At 39.8% G+C, this 17,978-nt stretch overlaps 2 protein-coding genes across 7 annotated transcripts; both read right to left on the bottom strand.

The window, feature by feature from the left end:
- Positions 1–274: 274 nt before the first annotated feature.
- popdc2 (popeye domain containing 2) lies at positions 275–10,356 on the bottom strand. 2 transcript variants are annotated; one of them, XM_038721190.1, is made up of 4 exons: positions 9,512–10,356; positions 5,962–6,070; positions 4,423–5,023; positions 275–1,546 (listed from the first exon to the last, which is right to left on the bottom strand). In XM_038721190.1, the coding sequence occupies exons 1-3, from the start codon at positions 10,003–10,005 to the stop codon at positions 4,472–4,474; spliced, it is 1,155 nt and encodes a 384-aa protein (XP_038577118.1). In that variant the 5' UTR covers positions 10,006–10,356; the 3' UTR covers positions 275–1,546; positions 4,423–4,471. The 2 variants fall into 2 exon arrangements, with proteins under 2 accessions (XP_038577118.1, XP_038577119.1); XM_038721191.1 differs by having other exon boundaries at positions 4,564–5,023.
- A 1,692-nt stretch (positions 10,357–12,048) lies between these two features.
- LOC119904484 (cytochrome c oxidase copper chaperone) lies at positions 12,049–15,350 on the bottom strand. Of its 5 annotated transcripts, none has more exons than XM_038721185.1 (5): positions 15,201–15,350; positions 13,641–13,774; positions 13,447–13,556; positions 12,874–12,875; positions 12,049–12,242 (listed from the first exon to the last, which is right to left on the bottom strand). In XM_038721185.1, exons 2-3 carry the CDS (start codon positions 13,760–13,762, stop codon positions 13,472–13,474), a joined length of 207 nt encoding a protein of 68 aa, XP_038577113.1. In that variant the 5' UTR covers positions 13,763–13,774; positions 15,201–15,350; the 3' UTR covers positions 12,049–12,242; positions 12,874–12,875; positions 13,447–13,471. The 5 variants fall into 5 exon arrangements, 4 of the variants coding, with proteins under 4 accessions (XP_038577113.1, XP_038577114.1, XP_038577112.1 ...); XM_038721186.1 differs by lacking the exon at positions 12,874–12,875 and adding an exon at positions 12,644–12,649; XR_005444709.1 differs by lacking the exon at positions 12,874–12,875 and having other exon boundaries at positions 13,405–13,556.
- Between the last annotated feature and the right edge of the window lie 2,628 nt (positions 15,351–17,978).

Raw genomic sequence — 17,978 nt, 5'->3', positions numbered from 1 at the left:
TTTGCTCTTCTCTGTTTATGTTTGAAGGTTTGTGTTAGATTACTGGAATAAGATTTTTACCATAGTTCCATCAAAAATGCTAAAATATTAAACAAGAAAAAACTTTCATTGGAAGAATCTTTTGAATATTAATTTGTAATCAAATGTTACCACAAGAGAAGATTTCCTCAGCTACTCATGCATAAAGAGTATAATCAGGGTGGTGTAAGCTCAGTGGTAAGAGGTCTTATGATGGATATAATAGGAAGTAGACAGTCACAGAAAACAAACTACATTTTCAGTGCACACAAAGAGCTTTATGGAGAAATCTTGGCCCCATGAAAATACTTTTTAACAACAATGAATTCTTCATTTTAGTCCCATCTCCCTATTTTGGAAGTCAATGACCGACAAATTCAATTCACAGTATGCACATGTGTATTAAATACTCAATTAGTTACAAACATTTAAAAAAGGTCTACAGGAAGGAATAAGAGGTTGTCCTCCACCAGGTGAATTTGGGTGTCATGCTCAAGCTTATAGAAACTCCTATCATAAATTTCTGACACTGAACCAAGTCGTGGCACATTTAGATAAAATAACAAAAGATGCCCGATAGAACATGAAAGTGAAATGGAAACTACCAAGTTGCAGGTTTTGTACCTAGAGTGTTCATAAACAGGTCTAGAAAGTTCTCAAGAAGTACGCAAAACGAAATAAATAATTTTAAGTAGTTGTTCAACCTCTTAATATTTCATATTATAATATGATTTTTTTTTTCTGATCAAATAGATCAGTAAAATCAGTCAGAGAGAATATTTATTAACCTTTCTATGTTAAAGTTAAAGTTAAATCAATACTCTTTGTAACACTTAGTGTATGTGATTTGTGAAGACACAAAAACATCAAATATAAGTAAAAAGTCCAAATATATAAGGTCAAATCCAACAATCATAGTTCTAACATCAAATATAAGTGAGATGAAAACCAATCATCTGTTTCAGTATCACAGAATTAATTAAGTTTTAGAACATAAAATAAAATTTTATACATTTAATGTGCTGGTAAGTAATAAGGTGACGGCTGTACCTCTGTCCTTAGTGTTTCAGTGCCACTTAAGATGTTGGTAAATTTGATTTAAAGGCAAATTTCAGAGCGTCATCGTGGCCTAAATGCTTAGATCTTTTTAGACAACACAAAACCCCTGTGTTTTTGAGCATTAAATTGGCCCGAATTTAAATGAATATGGTGATTAATATCAGCCCCAACTATTGATTTTTGAAAGATATGAGAACTGGCTGTCTTATCACTCAAACTAATTTTAATGGAGAGAAGAAAGAGCACATGTTCTACATGCTCGGGACTGACGATGTGAACTGAAGTGAGAACAGGGACAGAGAGTGAGTCATAACAAGTGACATGTGACACATTCATACCGCTATACTGTAAATAATGTAGTGTTTCCAGGAGAGGAGAGACTTTTCTCACAGTTTGGGAGTGTCGGTGGGAGCCAGCGGCGCTCTGCCCCTCAGGAATCGAGGTGGTATGTTCACATCACTATCACCTCCTGCAATATTGAAGCTTCGGTTAGGAATGTCATGATCAAACGGTAAAGAAGCAGAAAGTGTGACATCCTGATAACATGGAAACATCTTGAGCCCAACACATTTAATCATAATTCACCATCAGTGGGTCCAACACAATATGTTTTACCCTGGGGTATGGGTACCAACTAAGATTTCCAAGCCACATTGTAGTCTAGTTATAATTTGAAATGATAGTTTATTTAAGAATGTTCAGAATGTAAGCATCATTTTAACAGAATACAACAGTATTACAACTAGAGTTTGACGTAGGGGTCACTCTACAAGGCTGCCTCAAGGCCTGTGTTTATAGGGTCCTAGGGTTGCTGCCACCCACTGGGGGTGTTTATCATTGTCACTCCCCAATCACCACTGTGTGTGCTTGCAAAGAGTCAGAAACCACCTTGACTCTTTGTTCACATAATAAATCTGCTCCATGTGAATGTTCTCTAGAAAGACACTCTTGCTCTTTAATTCTGAGGGACCGGTTACAAAACCATTCAGCTGTTCATATATTTGATATTTTTGAAATGTTTTCTGCCATAAAACTGTAACTTCTGACAATTGTCTGGTCACCCACACAGATGGAAATGCAGAAATAACAACAATCATCTTTGTTCAGGGAAGGACTTTTCTTATATATATATCATATATCTAAGATTGCTGGATATATTAAGGAAAGTTCTGGATTTAGATTTTGCAGATTAGTTGCCGTCTTCAGTAAATTTACCTTTTAATTCCTTTATTTGAGTAAAAGTACCAATACATTAATCTATAAAAACTCTATTGCAAGTAAATGCCCTGCATTCAAAATCCTACTTAAGTAAAAGCACAGAAGTATTATTAGCTAAATGTAAATTTACTTGTAATATTCTTTAATTGTTAAATCTGATGCATCAATGTCTAAGCAGCATCTTACTGTTGCAGCTGCTCGTGGTGTAAAAGCTAGCTAGATCCATGATTGCTTGGCCATTAGGTCTGAGTCAGTGAAGCTGTGTTACTGCTGTCTGTGATAGATTTGACCTACTGCTTCACAGCCGCCCTGCAACCCGAACCCAGCACTGACTCCACTATCCATCTATGAAATGTTCCTCCACCTGCGATTGGAGGAGGGCTGCTTTTAGGATGATAGGAGGGCGGGTAGGGGGTGAGTGAAGAAGGGTGAACAGATTAGCAGACAGGCAGCCAAAGGGTGGGAACACTGGATTAATAGCATGGGTCGGAATTTTTTGGACATCCCCTAAATTTCCAAGCTCTAATCCTCATCAGCTAAGATCACAGCTGCTGCCCGGCTGACCTCACTGCTGCTTTTAGTAGCTATAGTATCAAACTCCTACTCACCCAACACACACACACACACACACACACACAGGACCTGATCAGCTGTCTGAAACCATGACGAGCCCACTTTATGAATTGTCTCATATGCTGTTAAACTGTTTTCACTGAGCAGATGTCTTTTATCTGAGTAAACAAATTCAACTCGGCTACTGTACCAAAGATGGCTTTAAGCCTGTGAGTGACAGAGCCAACGCAAACACTAAAGCAGTGCTGCTAGCAGGGAGGGAATTTTAGTCTTAAAGTACAGTTTGAAAATAGGATGATAATCCAGATATCACCAAAGCTGAGGAGGCCAGCAGTAAAGAATGCTGGCCACCATTTAATGTCAATCTATAGCTACAAATTGGTATTGGTATTTTTTTGTTAGTTTTCAGTTTGTTTTTTTACAGTATTGTAAAAATTAGTTATTGAGGTTTTTGTTTTAAGGATAGAACACAATTAACTGTATTAGACATCAGTTTGGTGTACGAGAAAGCAGTCTTATCACAACATCTATTTAATATTTGTTATGTAATATGAGCTTTCGACCTATGTCTGTCATGATTTTGTTATGTGATTTTATTGTTATTTCCTGTTTTGTTTTGTTTAATCCTTCCTCATGTGTCTTTGCGTACTTCACTTCATGTCTCTGTGTTTTCTCTGTATTAGATCATGTTTTTCCTTGTGTCATTTATTCATTCGTTGTTTCCTGTTTCACTTTGTTACCGCCTTACTCCTCTTGTTTCTGATAACTTCACTTTCTGTCTCTGGTGAGTTTCACCTGTTCCTCCTTATCTCCACCTCTCATGTGTTAGGATTGCCTGCTGCTTTATTTCCTGGATCTCTTGTTTTTGGATTATTGCCTGCTCCCCTGCGAATTTTGTTTTCCTACTGGACAGCCTGCCTCACCTTTGGTGTAGCCTAACTTGTACATTTTTAAAAAAATAAATAAATAAGTACACACTAGGAATTAAACTTGCTCAGCATGTATGTGCATCAGCAAAATTTGTTATGATTGTTATGATATATTATTTCTTATTGGTCTATTACCATGTAAGCAGCATTTTCATTTTGTAGATGGTTGTGGTGGATCCCATTTTAAGAACTTTATATCTTTATGTATATGTCCCAGTAGTTTAATCAATAATTGATGAAATAATATAATTTGTTTTGTAAGTAATATCTAATACTGCAACAAAATTAGCAACTATAGCTGTCAAATAAATGTAGTGGAGTAAAAAGTACATTAAATCCCTCTGTAGAGAAAATAGAAATGCTGAGAAAGTAATTACCTCAAAAATATACTTAAGAACCATATTTATATATCAAATGTGGCTAACAGTAGCTTTCCACCATTGCATTTGCCATATTGTCATAAATATGTAAATTGATATCTGAAACAAATGATATTAATGATATACTGACTTCAGCCTTATTGCCCAGCCCTATACTGTATCTCCCTATAAAGCAGGGTTAGTAAGAATTGTGCACTGCAAGCCATCCATGCACACACCATTCTCCGCCCAGGTGAGGTACTTACATGTAGCTTAAGTGGTGACCCAGTGTGTTAGCTCCAGCACCCTGCCCCTCTACCTCAAATAATCCCCCTCACTGCCATAATCCATTAAGGAGCCTGCCACATCAGCAAAGTCCTCCAGGACCAGGCTGGTGGAGTCCTCACCAGTGGGCAGCTCTGGGTCTGACGCCCAGGGGTGCTGGTAACGGTCATGCTGGTGGGCCTGAGGTTCATCCAGTTTGTTCTTCCTTGGTCCATGCGGTTGGGCCGGGAGGGGCTCAGAATGGGATGGATCAGACTTCTGGTAGTCCGGCGCTGGGTCTTCACCCTGCTCTTCAGTTTGCTGTTCCTTGGCGACTCCACCGTCACTGCAGCTGCCGCTGCCACCCTCGCTGCCCTGAGAGGAGGGGGCCAGCACGTGGTAGAGGCTGGGCAGGCGGATGTCCAACAGCACGCCACTCTTAATGTAAAGCTTGTTGTTGAGGTTGTAGAGCTTCTCTGCAATGTCATAGCCCAGCATGATGGAGAAGATACGGGCGATGTAGCAATCCTTTGACATCAGCAAGTAGAGGCGGCGGCGGCGCCATGAGATGTAGCGGGTGTCTTCCTCTGCTGTCAGGGTCACCTGGGGAGCATGAATGAAACACAAGAATATGAATTTGTTGAGTTGGTTGGCATGGTAAACGTTCTCTTGCAGGTTTTGTTGCTTTCTGCAATTGGTGTTTCCTTCTGCTATTCCTGTTGTCCCCGTCCCTGTTCTCTTGCAGATGTTGTCCTTTCTCTGTGCTGTCTGTTTGTGTGGTGTTTGTCTCCCCCATCCCCATGTCTGCCCCCTGTCCACCCAGTGACAAATAAATTTAAATAAATAATAAAACAGTCAAACATTAATACTCTCTTGTTAAAGTAAAATCTGTCTGGCACAATATGGTATCCAGCTCCCTCATACTACACCAGGCTGCTGGGCTGGACAGGTTTAAAAAAAAAAGTAGGGAAAACATGCAGGTATTTGTAAGACATCAGGGATACGCGCATGTCTTTTGGTGAGTAGCACCGATTCTTAATATACTGTAATTTTAACTCTACCTCAGAGATACCATGGGAAATTTTAAACATCTTTTCTTTTCATTTGTCAGTAATGTCATGTTAAAGGAATAGCTCAACATTTTGGGAAATACACTTATTTGCTTTCTTGCCGAGAGACAGATGACAAGATTGATTAGTCGGATAAACAGCCTTCCTGGTTGAAACCCTGTTGGGCCTGGAGACAAACCCTGAATGTCTAACATGACCTCCAGGCCTCGTCTCTACTTAACTGAACTCATCTAAAGCAACAGGATATGTGAAAGACAAGAGGACAACTGCTTTCCCCTGTTCAGCTTATCAGTCAGATGCCGAGTCCGATAGAAGGCAACCAAAGACAACGTGATGTCCATGTCTGTTTCTTGTTCCAAATCCTTCAGTGACAGCAATTTAACATTTTACTTCCACATTTGGGACTTCAAGCCTCATATTCACATATTTCATTTACTACATCTACTACTACTACTAATTAACTGCATGTACCTGGAACTTTCCCTCCTCGTTTGGTCTGAGAGACTCCCACTCTGGAGAGTCAAGGAACTGGTGGCGGTGGATGTAATGCAGGAACTGGCCCTCCAAAGATACATTGATCCTGAGAGAGAGAGTGAGAGAGAGAGAGGTTAAAAAGAGAGACAGGGATTGATAAGTCATAATGAGAGCAGAGAAAGAGCTGGAGGTCACAGTGTAATTATTGGCATGAATATCGTTGCCTGGGCAGCGATGGACAGACTGAAGACAGTAGAGTTAAACAGAAGAACATCTTTCAGATAAACTGATATTACAAAGTTTCCTCTTCTTCCGGGATTCTTTCTGCACACCGAAATCTTCCTCCCTCAGCAGAAAGCTAGATTTTATAAAGAAAACATCTGCAGAGTAACATTACCCAGCGCACTAAATTAACTAAATTAAGTCTTCGTTGGATTATGTCAAAAGTTTCTGTTTTAATTTTTTCAATTTTCAATGTGAGTTGAATGTTGTGCTGCAAGCGATCTGCTTCATGTCAGTCACCTGACATCTACAGCAAGAGATGGAAAAACATTTAGTTAGAATATTCTAATTGCAAGTTGCTATGATACAATACAAATGTAAATGCTCCATATTTATATAGCGCCTTTCTAGTCTTTTTGACCACTCAAAGCGTTTTTACACTACATCACAGATAGATAATCATACTTATGTGACTAAACGTCCAATGACAGATCTGTATATTCAGTTTGTTACAGTGTTTGTTCACTACAGCCTCTGTTTGTAGCTGTTTAAAACTATAGGAAATATTTATTTAGACTCTTCCTAACAATGGGTGTTAATTAACAGCTATATATTGGTGTGTCTTAATTACCCTGTACAGCACTTACACTTCCAGGGATAGGGATTTCCACTGGAGAGCCCCATGCTAAAAATGGCCCGTACACTATATGAATAAAGGTATCTGGACATCCCTGGTGTGGGGCTGCTTTTCTGGTTTAGTTCTAGTTAAGGGAAATCTGAATGCTACAGCATATAATGATATATTGGATGATTTTGAGCTTCAAACTTTTGTGGCAACCGTTTTGGGGAAACAATTTTCTGTTTCCTGTTTGGTGTGGAAGAAGTTGACTGGCCTGCACAGAGCCCCGATCCCCAACACATCTGGGAATAACTGGAATGTCAACTTCGGGCCAGTCTTCAGTGACCGACCTTACTAATACTCTTGTGGCTGAATGGGAGCAAATCACTGCAGCCAAATTCCAAAATCATGTGTAAAGTTGTCCTTCCCATGGTTTTGGAATGAATGTTAAACAATTAGATATTTGTGTGTCCACATACTTTTGGCCTTGTAGTGTAGTCATACAAATTGTTACAGACTGTGGAAATGTCTTAAGTAAAAAAAAAAACCCTAATCTTTAAATCTGAAAGAAATGTACCTACAGTCAGTTCAAGAAGGATGAACAAGAAGAAAAAATGACAAGCAAGCCACCAAAATCTATATTAGCTTGTTGTTTGTTTGTTTTGTTGTTCCAAATTTAGCTCGTAGGCTACGCTGAGATGTCAGCAGCGTGGCCAACATTTAATTCAAGGTAAGAGGAGCAGTCAGCGTCGACTCCTCTCCCAAGTACAAAGATATCATTTTACCAGCTGGCAGAGTGCAGAGCGACGGCACACTGATGAGTCACAGCCAAAAATACTCTGTTTACAACATTTCTCTTGTGTAGGCTCAAGGACTGTGAAATCTAATGCAGCTCTACTGTGTTTGGATGAAGAGGATTCATTTCCTGTGACGGTTACATGCTGCCGAAAGAAGACAGAAATTAGAATCCCGTTCTGCAGTAGACAGTTAAAGTAGGAGATTTCTTTGTCTTAACATTTGGTGTATTTTTGTTTTATCACTACAAGAGGAATTTAAACCAATAAATGAAACAGTGTATACTTGTGGTATAAATAAGGGAATTACTTTCTGTTTTAGTGTTAGGGTAACTTCAGTATTGTTCAACCTGGACCCTATTTTCCCATGGATTTGTGTCTATGTGATTAACTGGAAAAACATTTTTTGAAACTGAGTGAGCACGCTGCAGTCGGCAGCAGCAAAACAGGGATGCAAATGGAGCCAGTCAAAGTACTTCCGCTAAAATACATTACATTAAGCTGATGCTTTTATCTTTATCTTTTATTTTATTTTATAAGCGTCTTACAATTGCTATATATGTCAGAGGTCACACACCTCAAGAGCAACTAGGGGTTAAGTGTCCTGCTCAGGGACACATTGGTGTCTCACAGTGGATTCGAACCCAGGTCTCTCACTGCACCATCACCATCCAAAAACAGGTCATTGTTTCCACCTGGTCTCGAACCAGGTAGTTTTTGTGCCGAAGGCAAGCATCTAATCCATTACGGTGCGGAAACTGTGTAAAGCGCTTGTTTTTGCCACGGACAGGGCTCAGATTGCTTCGGAAGTGTCTGACTACATTATGGAAAAGGATCCCTACAGAGATAGACCTTTTTATAAAGAGTCAAATTCTTTTTGTTTCACCAGAAACAGTCACATATCGTTCTAGTCATTGACAAAAATAGAAATTTTAGCTCTGTCCACCGCTGCCTTGATCCATTAGTTTGTGTTATTTTGTGACTTTTGTGTCACAAAACTGTTGAAAACATCAAAACCACACAATAAGACAAACAAATAACAAAGTCACACAATAACACAAACAATCAAGCCGACCGAGGAATCGGTAGACCAGCAAATGCCGTGTTCAGCGAGGTAAAATTACTGGGAAAAGGTCTCTGTAGAGAGATTCTTTCCACACTTCTGAGCCTGTCAGTGGCAAAAACAAGCACTTTAGCGGCGTACTTTGACAGGGCGCAATTGCCCGCAAGGATTACATTGCTGCCCTGTTTCACTGCGTGCTCACTCAATAATGGACCGATTTCAAAAACATGGGAAATTAGGGTCCGGGTTGAGAAATACCGAAGTTAGCCAACACCCCCAACAGGACAAAAGGATTTGCTGACATCCAAAGGTTTAACTTATCACGATGCTGCTGCGATGTACAGTGCGTGTCAGTACACTGTGACATCAACAATGGATCAAATCACTATGTGTAAAGTGAAAGGACTTGCTCATAACAATGAACTCACAGATAATTATCAGCACTACAGAGCAATATATAGCAGCTATAGAGCCAGAAACTGTCCTCGGGAGGTGGTAGAGACTGAAAACAGAGCTAGAAGCAAAGAGAATATTGGCTTTCATCAAGTGGCCATAAACACAGCTCCAAATGGATCAGAATCTTTGATGCTAATGTTGCTCTATGTCTGCTGGATGGGAAAATAAGCAACTGTTTGCTAACATGTGCAACATATAAACTTCAGAGGAGATAAGTACGTGAGATGTAAGAAAAGTTTTCAATGTTTTACTTGTAATAAAGTATTTGAAATTGATGCTTTTAAGTGTTTTGGTTGTATTCTGTGATACAGTTCATTGTAGGGGTTTTCATTATGTAGTACAGGTGTACTGTGTGTAGATGTACACAGACAGGCACATGCACACACTCCCCACCTCCCAGACAGCAGAAAGGACAGCTGGTTGATGGGCGTCTTGCCCTCCACAGCGTACGTCTCTCCTGCCTTTAGCTCCACCACCTTGTTCTCAAAGGCTCTAGCGATCTCCTTGAACACATGGATGGGCACGCCTAGCGGCAGGTAGACCGCTTGGTAGAGGTTGGTCAGCTCCTCATTACGCATGCCCTCCTGGTGCAGCCGGTAGAGAAGGTGGCAGATCTGAACCAAGCAGGCCAGCAGCAGAAGCAGGTTCCAGGTGAAGACGTCCAGGCCGCACATCGTCATCCAGCCCCACAGGGTCAGGCACGCGAAGGCGGGAGTCAGGAAGCCGAAGATGAAGAGGCACCCGTAGGCCCCGCTGCCCCCCATGTAGCCCAGGAATAGGACGGTGTTGCCCAATTGGTAGATGGCTCCCTCTGTGTTGTTGGTCCAGCCATCACAGAGAGGGGCAAAGAACAAGCTGTCCAGCAGAGTCGAGTTGGCTGTGTTCATGTTTAAAATGACTGAAGACAGGCTTTTGATACTACAAAACAAAGTAAACTTTTCCAATGTAACGTGGTACTATTTCTGTCCCATCAGCAGTTACAACTAGTTTTGTAACTTTTCTTGTTTGAATTAAAGCTTGATAAAAAAAATAAAATAAACAGCTAATTCCAAACAAAAATGTAAATGTTAGTTCCCTTGGCGAGCAGTGGGAAATTCTTCAATGTGAAGAAGTTCTCACGGCTCTGTTTGTTATAGAAACACAGCTGGAATGGCTTTCTTCTTCTTCTTCTCTCATTATGTGTCCCTCATTCCTCTCCCTTCTGAGTCTTCCCGTCGTCTGCCTTGCTGCTCTTTTCTGTCTATATCTCTCACCCACCGGCCTGCACTGTAGAGCCAACAGCTGGAAGAGAAAGGATAAGGGAGGGGGGTAGGGGGGCGTTGATAGAGCCCTAGAAGGATAACCATGTTTGGAATTGAAACCCAAGGAGGAAAGAGAGGTGGACAGAAAGCAGGCCCGCTACTTAACATAACAGAAAGAGAGAGAGAGAGACAGAGGCAGGAAACGGGAGGAGAAGGACTATAACAAATATCTCTGAGAGACAGAGCCTCGAAGGTTTTACACACATTTAAAAAAACAACAGAAAAAACACATTCCTCCACAGCTACAACACCATCCAACCTTCATGAGTCCGGTTTACACTCAGGAGAGCAGCTCAGCCGGTGCATATTTAGTAACACTGAAATAAGTAGGGTGACCATGGAGGTCAGATTTCAGGTATAAACACCAGCCACCACCTCACATATCTGGCTGTCCTCCCAGCCAGGGGGACTCTTCCCTGCTTTACTTTTCCTTTTTTTAAATAGAGCAAGAATATGAACAGGAAATATTACAGAATACATGTCAAAATAAAAATTAAAGATGTAAATATATAAAAAAATTGTGGCCCTATCCAGAAGCCAAATACTTGTATTTACACAAATAAGAACCAGTATTCTTCCTGTAATGAATGAAGCTACAGACTTAAGAATATTTCGAGTTGTGTGATGTGGGACAGATGAGAACTGGTATTGTAAGAACTAATTAACTTAATAATCTGGCTCCATAAGATCATTAAATATTCTTGTGTATAGATGACAAATCCTTATTTTGGGATTAGGGATATTTTTGTAGAATCATTTGAAAATATTTACACCCAGTTACAGATCTATTATAATTGCAGTGTCTTCTTAACCCATGCTGCCACGGCATATTTGTCCCATTGAGAATATTTTTAAACAAAGGAGATGACTTAAAAGTGTAGAAATTCTGCATCATTAAGATTTTTATTATTTATTTACACTCACTGCATACATCCACCGTGCTGCTGCAGGTGTTCACATTAAGCCCAACTGCTCAAATCAGGTGATGCAGAGTTTGTGCACATATTGGGAGAGCAGTATTAAACTTAAACTTTGAGCAATCAGTTTTTGAACAAAGCTATGTGAAAACTGTTCAACAGGTAATACAGAAAATGTGAAAACTTGACAAAAAGGATTTGCCAGGTGCTACAATTGACTTATTTCCAGCTGCACACCAGCTTACTGCTGTAGTCATGGATTTGAACCAGCATACAAAGTACTCAAAATATAGCAAGTAAGTGGATAATCACATTATAAAGATGCAACTGAGGGGGGGGGGGGGGGGGGGGGACTCCTCAAAGCAAAATAGTGGCATGGAGGACCAACCAGTTACACTTAATACTGCAGAATTGCTGTAGCATAGCATTTCCAGCATGTTTTGTCAATGTGTCCAAACACATCTATTGCCAGGCACAATTCACTATGAGTGACACACAACAGAGGAAGAATGCAGATATGCTAAGTATTGACTTTGCAGGGGTAGGAGTTATTTTTAAGCCTAAGTACATACCAGGGACAGCAACTGTGGCAAGCAGCCGTTCACCAAGAGAATGGACCTTCAATACAGAACCTTTAAATTACATGAATGATTCTTACCAAAATACTTAAAAGCATCTATTCTACATCAAAATAAGAGACCAAAAACAATGGTATTGCATAGGACTTTTATTAAATTTTAGATACACATATTTCTCAAATTCTGAAGACGTTAAAAAACAATTTCACAGAAAGACAATAAACCCATCAGAGCCATTAAGTGCATCACCACATGTCCCTTCCTGTTGAGGTATAAATGGGGGGGGGGGCAGTGGTGGGGTATCCAGGATAGTCTTCCACAGCACAAACTGCAGGGGAGGGGGGAGAGAGAGAGATCAATGAGGCAATATTAAAGACCATAAATAGCCGAGACATACTCTTAATGTTATTGGTAAAAATGTAATGCTAACTGAAATTTAAGAGGAAAAAACAAAAACTTACAATCAGGATGAGGCCTTGGTTTAGTATTCAGTTGAACATTAAGTATTTTTATTTTAAGTATTACTAAAGACGACCTACAACATAATTAATATTTTTGCCAGCCTACCGCCTAAAATATCTCTCCTTTACAAGAGCAAGTGAACATTAAGGCGATGCCACACAGTCAGGCCATATGAACAGCTGCAACGAGAGCTGAGCCCCATGGCTTCAGGCATGTTGTGTGTGGTCATCAGAGCACATCAGACACTTGCTCCACCCCACTCCGCACCACACATAACTCCCATCAGCTCACCAGTAGTTACATGATGTTATAGTCTGACGCTGCAGTTTTATGCAGAACAATGGATAAAAACAAAAGCCAAGACACAACAAACCTAATGAGCAGAAACTGAAGCTGAAAACAACTTGGTGAAGTCAAATGCCGCAAATATCTGGGGTTAAATTAAATTTGGGACTTTAACATCATTCACAGAAAGGTCTGGGGCTTATTTTACACACCACTGATTCGATTCAAGTTGGCCTTAGGTTGTCAGAATACATTTGGCAGAGGCCTGTCAACTCAAGTGTGTCACCAGTACAGGCATGCAAATTGAGATAAAGTTTCAATTATGTAGGCAACAAATGAAAGGACAAAAATAATAAAGTACAGAGCAAATACAAGCAACACAAGATTTGAGTAAGCGCCGTAATTGCAAATAGATTGCATGTTTTAGTTAACTGACCCACTCTACTGAGCATTTCAAAAGGGCAAATTTTGATAATGACTATTTTACTGACATTTGTGGTGTCAACACGGAGTCATAATAAGGTTTATATATGACAGTCAAATTGTGAATTGTAATCCAGCACCAATGCAATTATAAACCTGTTTTGTCTTACTTGCTTTCACTTAATTAGAATGCATGCCAGTACACCATGTTCTAGACTGGTGGTTCAGCTTGTACACAACGTCAGCAACAGCTGAAGGATACAAATGACCCAGAACAAGGATGTTGTATTTGCAAACAAGGTGATACTAATAAAAGCTACCTGTGCAAGTGTGCGCATGTGATGATTGGACTTGATACATACCACACACACACACACAATGGAGTAGTTAAATCTTGAATCCAAGTGCCCTCATGCAATCTTTGTGGGCCTCAATCAGGTCTGTGCAGCTCTCCTCTCCCTTTTCAATGATACTGGAGGAAACAAACATGGGAAGGAGTCAATATTTTCACTTGCGTCAAGGAAAAAGCTTCAGTCCATCTGGGCCAGGTACTTACCAAGCATCCCTGACTTTCTTCGTCTCTGGACAAGCACAGCATGGTTTCAGTGGCTTCTTCTGCTCTGTGGCCTCAGTCACAGGAGCAGCAGGCTCCACGCTAGCTGCACACACAGTTGACATCTTCTGGCTTAACTGGAGACATTAGATGATTTAATTCACTTGGCTAGCAAATTTGGGATTTTGGGGCGGCACACTTTAAAACATTTCCACAAGACAAGCCCAAATGTTTCCAGTTATCTCTGCTGATCAGCCCCACTTCAAGGAAGGAGCAACAGGCCTTTTTCTACAGAAGACTATTTGACAAGTAAGAAAATCACAGGTGTAAGTTAAAACCCATGCTTAAGTTTCAGGGTCCAGTATTGTGCAAACTGTCTTACTGGAACACTGCCATCTTTAATGTCATTAGTATTACCTGTGCTTTTCATACATTGACAAGTTAAAAAGTCATCAAGGGAAAACGCCACATGGAGAATTTTTAATCATGACCGATGTAGAGCAAACAGAATCAATCTGGTGTAATAAACAAATGCTGTAAAGTTAAAACTATACAAGTATGACAGTTGGTCCTGCAGGGGAGGAAGAATTAGCTATGAAAGCATCACCTGTTCAGCAAATTTATTATTGTCATGTTTGTGTTTGATCAAGTCCACGCATTTTAAGTCTTGAATCAATTAGTGACACAAGATTTAACTCTAAAGTCAGCTAAATCAATTTAGCAAAGACACAAAACATAAGTGGTCTGCTCAAGTGTGAGAAGTTGCTGCCTTTGTAAGATTTAAATCTTTCATTATTGATTAATCTGCTAGCCATAGTGCAAAATGGCTCACCAATATAATTACAGCAGCAGGCTATGTCATCATTGGTTGCTTTGTCCAAACAAAACTTCAGTTTAAAAGCGACATTAGATAAAACGAAAAGCAAGCATCACAATTGAGAAGCTGAGGAGGGAACAATTTTGCTTGAAAAATTACTTATTTAAACGAATACGAGAATATATCAGCCCTAAATCACAGTGAATTAAATCTCTTGAGTTTTGGACTGTTGGTCAGACAAAAACAAACACTCAAGACGTCACCTTTGGGTTTGGGGTAAATATGACCGGGCACCTTTGTAATTCTAAAATGCCATAATTTGATTACTGGTTATAAGTCGTTGTTGCAATAACATTACAAGTTTTATTACACCCACAAACTGACAGTGAAGGAGCTGGGCTGTTAGCTAAAATGAGAGCATGGTCTGTTCTGCACACAGGTCAGACAGGACGAGAGCATGTTTAAAATATTGAGTCTTTAACATCTGAGGTGGTAGGAGGAAAAGAAACCTAAACAGATCCAACATGCGCGTCGCTGTTTTGTGGTTTCCCAGCTTTAGCTAACAGTTTGGAGACATTGCATAATACTCACGCCGGCTAACATAAAGTTAGCTAACAGCTGCTAACAGTGATGACATTAAAGTTCACATAGACGCTTGTTACCGGTGTCGTGACAGATAAACGACACGATTCATTTGACACAAAAACGTAGTGTCCCTCTTAACTAAGCTGTGTTACGTAACTTACTTTGTTTGGAGGCCGGTGGGACACGCTAGCTAGACGATTCACCTTCAAGAGGAAACCAACAACACGGAGGGAGGAAACCCACGTGTTGGCGTTTTATTCAAACTCACGTGATCATAAGCGACAACTCAGACTTCTGGGAAAAGTAGTATTCTGTAGCAAAGCCTGGAAGAGAGAGCTAAGACATTAGCATGACAAATACTGAGACCAGAGCGTCTATGAATGTACAGTGAGGTTATTGCATCGGCGTCGCTAGCCCCTTTTTACTGAGGCACGTGCCCCTGTATTAAAATTGTCAAAAACCCTTAGCTACGTTTTTGGACGTGTAGGGCTCCGCGGTCAAGTTAGCAACAATTGGCTGCATCTGCAACGTCCGGTCAAGGTAGCAGTAATATATATGCAACGCCCGGTTACACTTTCAAAATAAACTACCGGTTAATGTGAAGCGGTACGGAAGCTAGTTAACGATATGAAATGTCGCAAAAACGAGTCATTGTTGAAATCGGGTGTTTATAACGGGGATGAGAGGACAGAGGGACTATCCTTCTGTGCACAAGAAGACAAAATAAAGGTAAACGTGTGTCCTCTCCTCTGAAAGTCTGATGTGAGCAGGTTCATGTGCAGCTGCAGTGAATCTCTGTCTGTCTGTCCTGCTAACCAGCTGGGCAGAGCAGCGAGGTCTGTCATGGTAACGTTAGCTTCCCAGACTGTGACTGAACAATATTAGAGTGAAATACGAGTATTTATTAAGCTTTATAAATGGCGATGGGCAACTTTTATAAACTGCAGAACGGAAACGATAACTACGTCGGGCGTTAATATGCGCTCATACACGCGTGCACGAAATGTGATGAGAGCAAGAGCCCAGCTGAGCCGTGCTACAGTCCGCAGCCTAGACTTTATTGCATTGCAGCAGCAGCATTAGTGGGACCAGTCTAGACAACACACAGATGTGATGGCACTCCTCATAGCCCCACATCTTTTAAAACGAGACAGAGGTTATCTGTCTCTCAGTGAAGGTTTAGTTACAACTCTGGACTAATGCAAGATGGAAAGGATTCACATTGACTATTAAAATGTTGATTAGCAGCACAGACTAGGCAATATGGATGTACATCGCTCAGTAAATAATACACATCACTTATTCAGTCAAATCATAGTATAAATTAGGACTGGTCAATCAACAAATAACAATAATTATTGCAGTATAATTTTCTTCAATAACAATATAACAAATGTTCAATAAATATTCAATAAAAGTTTGATCTTATTCATTTGAATCATGAACAAATTAGCACTTACTTTTTCTATTAAGATGATCATTTTGGAAAAACGGACTGAAAAAGATTTCACTTAATTTTACTCGTGCATATTTGTTGGAAACAGATTTTATCATAATAGGCTAGTTTGGAATGTTCTGCCTCAGATTTGTGAAGTGATCCACTGATTGGCATCAAGTGTTTGTTCTGACCATGAAGAAATTTGTCAGTAAAGTAGATGCTGGATCATAAGCCAGTACAAGCGCAGTTGATCCAAATCCAATACCAGCACAGGCCCAGGTGAAACACAGGCAGTTTCAGCCAGTACCAGCAAAGCCAGAGATGTACAGCCAGCATCAGTCTTAACAGATTTTATGAGGATCTTTCTAGAATAGTTTTCATTCAGGCGTATTACAGAGACAGACTGTTTTAAAGGAGAGGTAGTAGTGAGAGCAATGCAGTGTCAGTTGTGACTGTGCAGCAGTGGCAAATTGTTTAGATACAATTCTTCTTAGGTGGTGACATAGTGTGCTTATGCTCCGGTCAAATCCCTTTCTGACATGACCACTATTAATGAGCTAAGCAAGGGCAGCTGGTGAAGCACATACTAACACATTTCACACACCTCAATCAAAAAAAAATCTAATAATTACATGGGGGATGAGGGGGCCTGTGCCCCAGTAGAGCTTTATGTCTAGCAACGCCCCTGGTTTATTGAATGCATAGTGTGATATTTATTTTATTTTCTAGGCTTGACAAAATGGGATTTGTTTATTTATTGACCTTGAAAACAAACAAATAAAAATATTTTATTCAAGGTCCTCATATGCTAGCTAAAATAATTAAACTTGTTAGCTAAAAAGCTAGTAAATAAACATGTTTATTCTCAAAGTCCCTGTTAAACTTTTTTGTTGTCATTTTGTTTACTATATTTTTACCTTTTAAATGATGAATTTCCCCATTCCTATTCAACATTTAAAATATAAGAGAAAACTATTTTAAAAATATAGTTTACTAATTCAGATGATAAGCGGTTGAAGATGGATGGATGGATGGTGTAAAAAAGGTTATACACAGTAAATTACTTTCACTGTAATGTTGAGGATGCTTTTTGGCAAGAGCTGGCAACCCATATTTTTAATTTCATGAATAAGTTTTACACTTTTAAATATTTTTGCAATAAAAAAAGGTTTTCAGTACATTGTCAGTTTTTATATTTTGATGGCTAAATTTTAAATTGACAATTCTGTAAATCCCAACCTAGTTTGATAAATGAATCCATTTGTTTGCAAGTTTTTTGTATGCCAAAAGTACATTTTCAGATTCAACTGACTTTGCACAACAACACCTCTGGATGACCTAAAGAAACCACTTGGGTTCTTAGCTCAATTGGAAAACATAAACAATGGCAAACAAAATCAACAGTATATCTATCCAAGGTCTGCAAGACATTAAGTAAGTTTCCCTTAATAATTGGTATGGTGACCAAATTCTGGAGATGTGTTAGTCCATAGCCCTCGCC

This window comes from Micropterus salmoides, unplaced genomic scaffold (genome assembly GCF_014851395.1).
Source record: "Micropterus salmoides isolate LMB-PRFRI ecotype aquatic unplaced genomic scaffold, ASM1485139v1 Ms_hic_scaffold_15, whole genome shotgun sequence".
In the NCBI taxonomy this organism is placed as follows: domain Eukaryota; kingdom Metazoa; phylum Chordata; class Actinopteri; order Centrarchiformes; family Centrarchidae; genus Micropterus; species Micropterus salmoides.
Note: the sequence above shows the minus strand (reverse complement) of the source record. Positions and strands in the feature narration are given on the sequence as shown.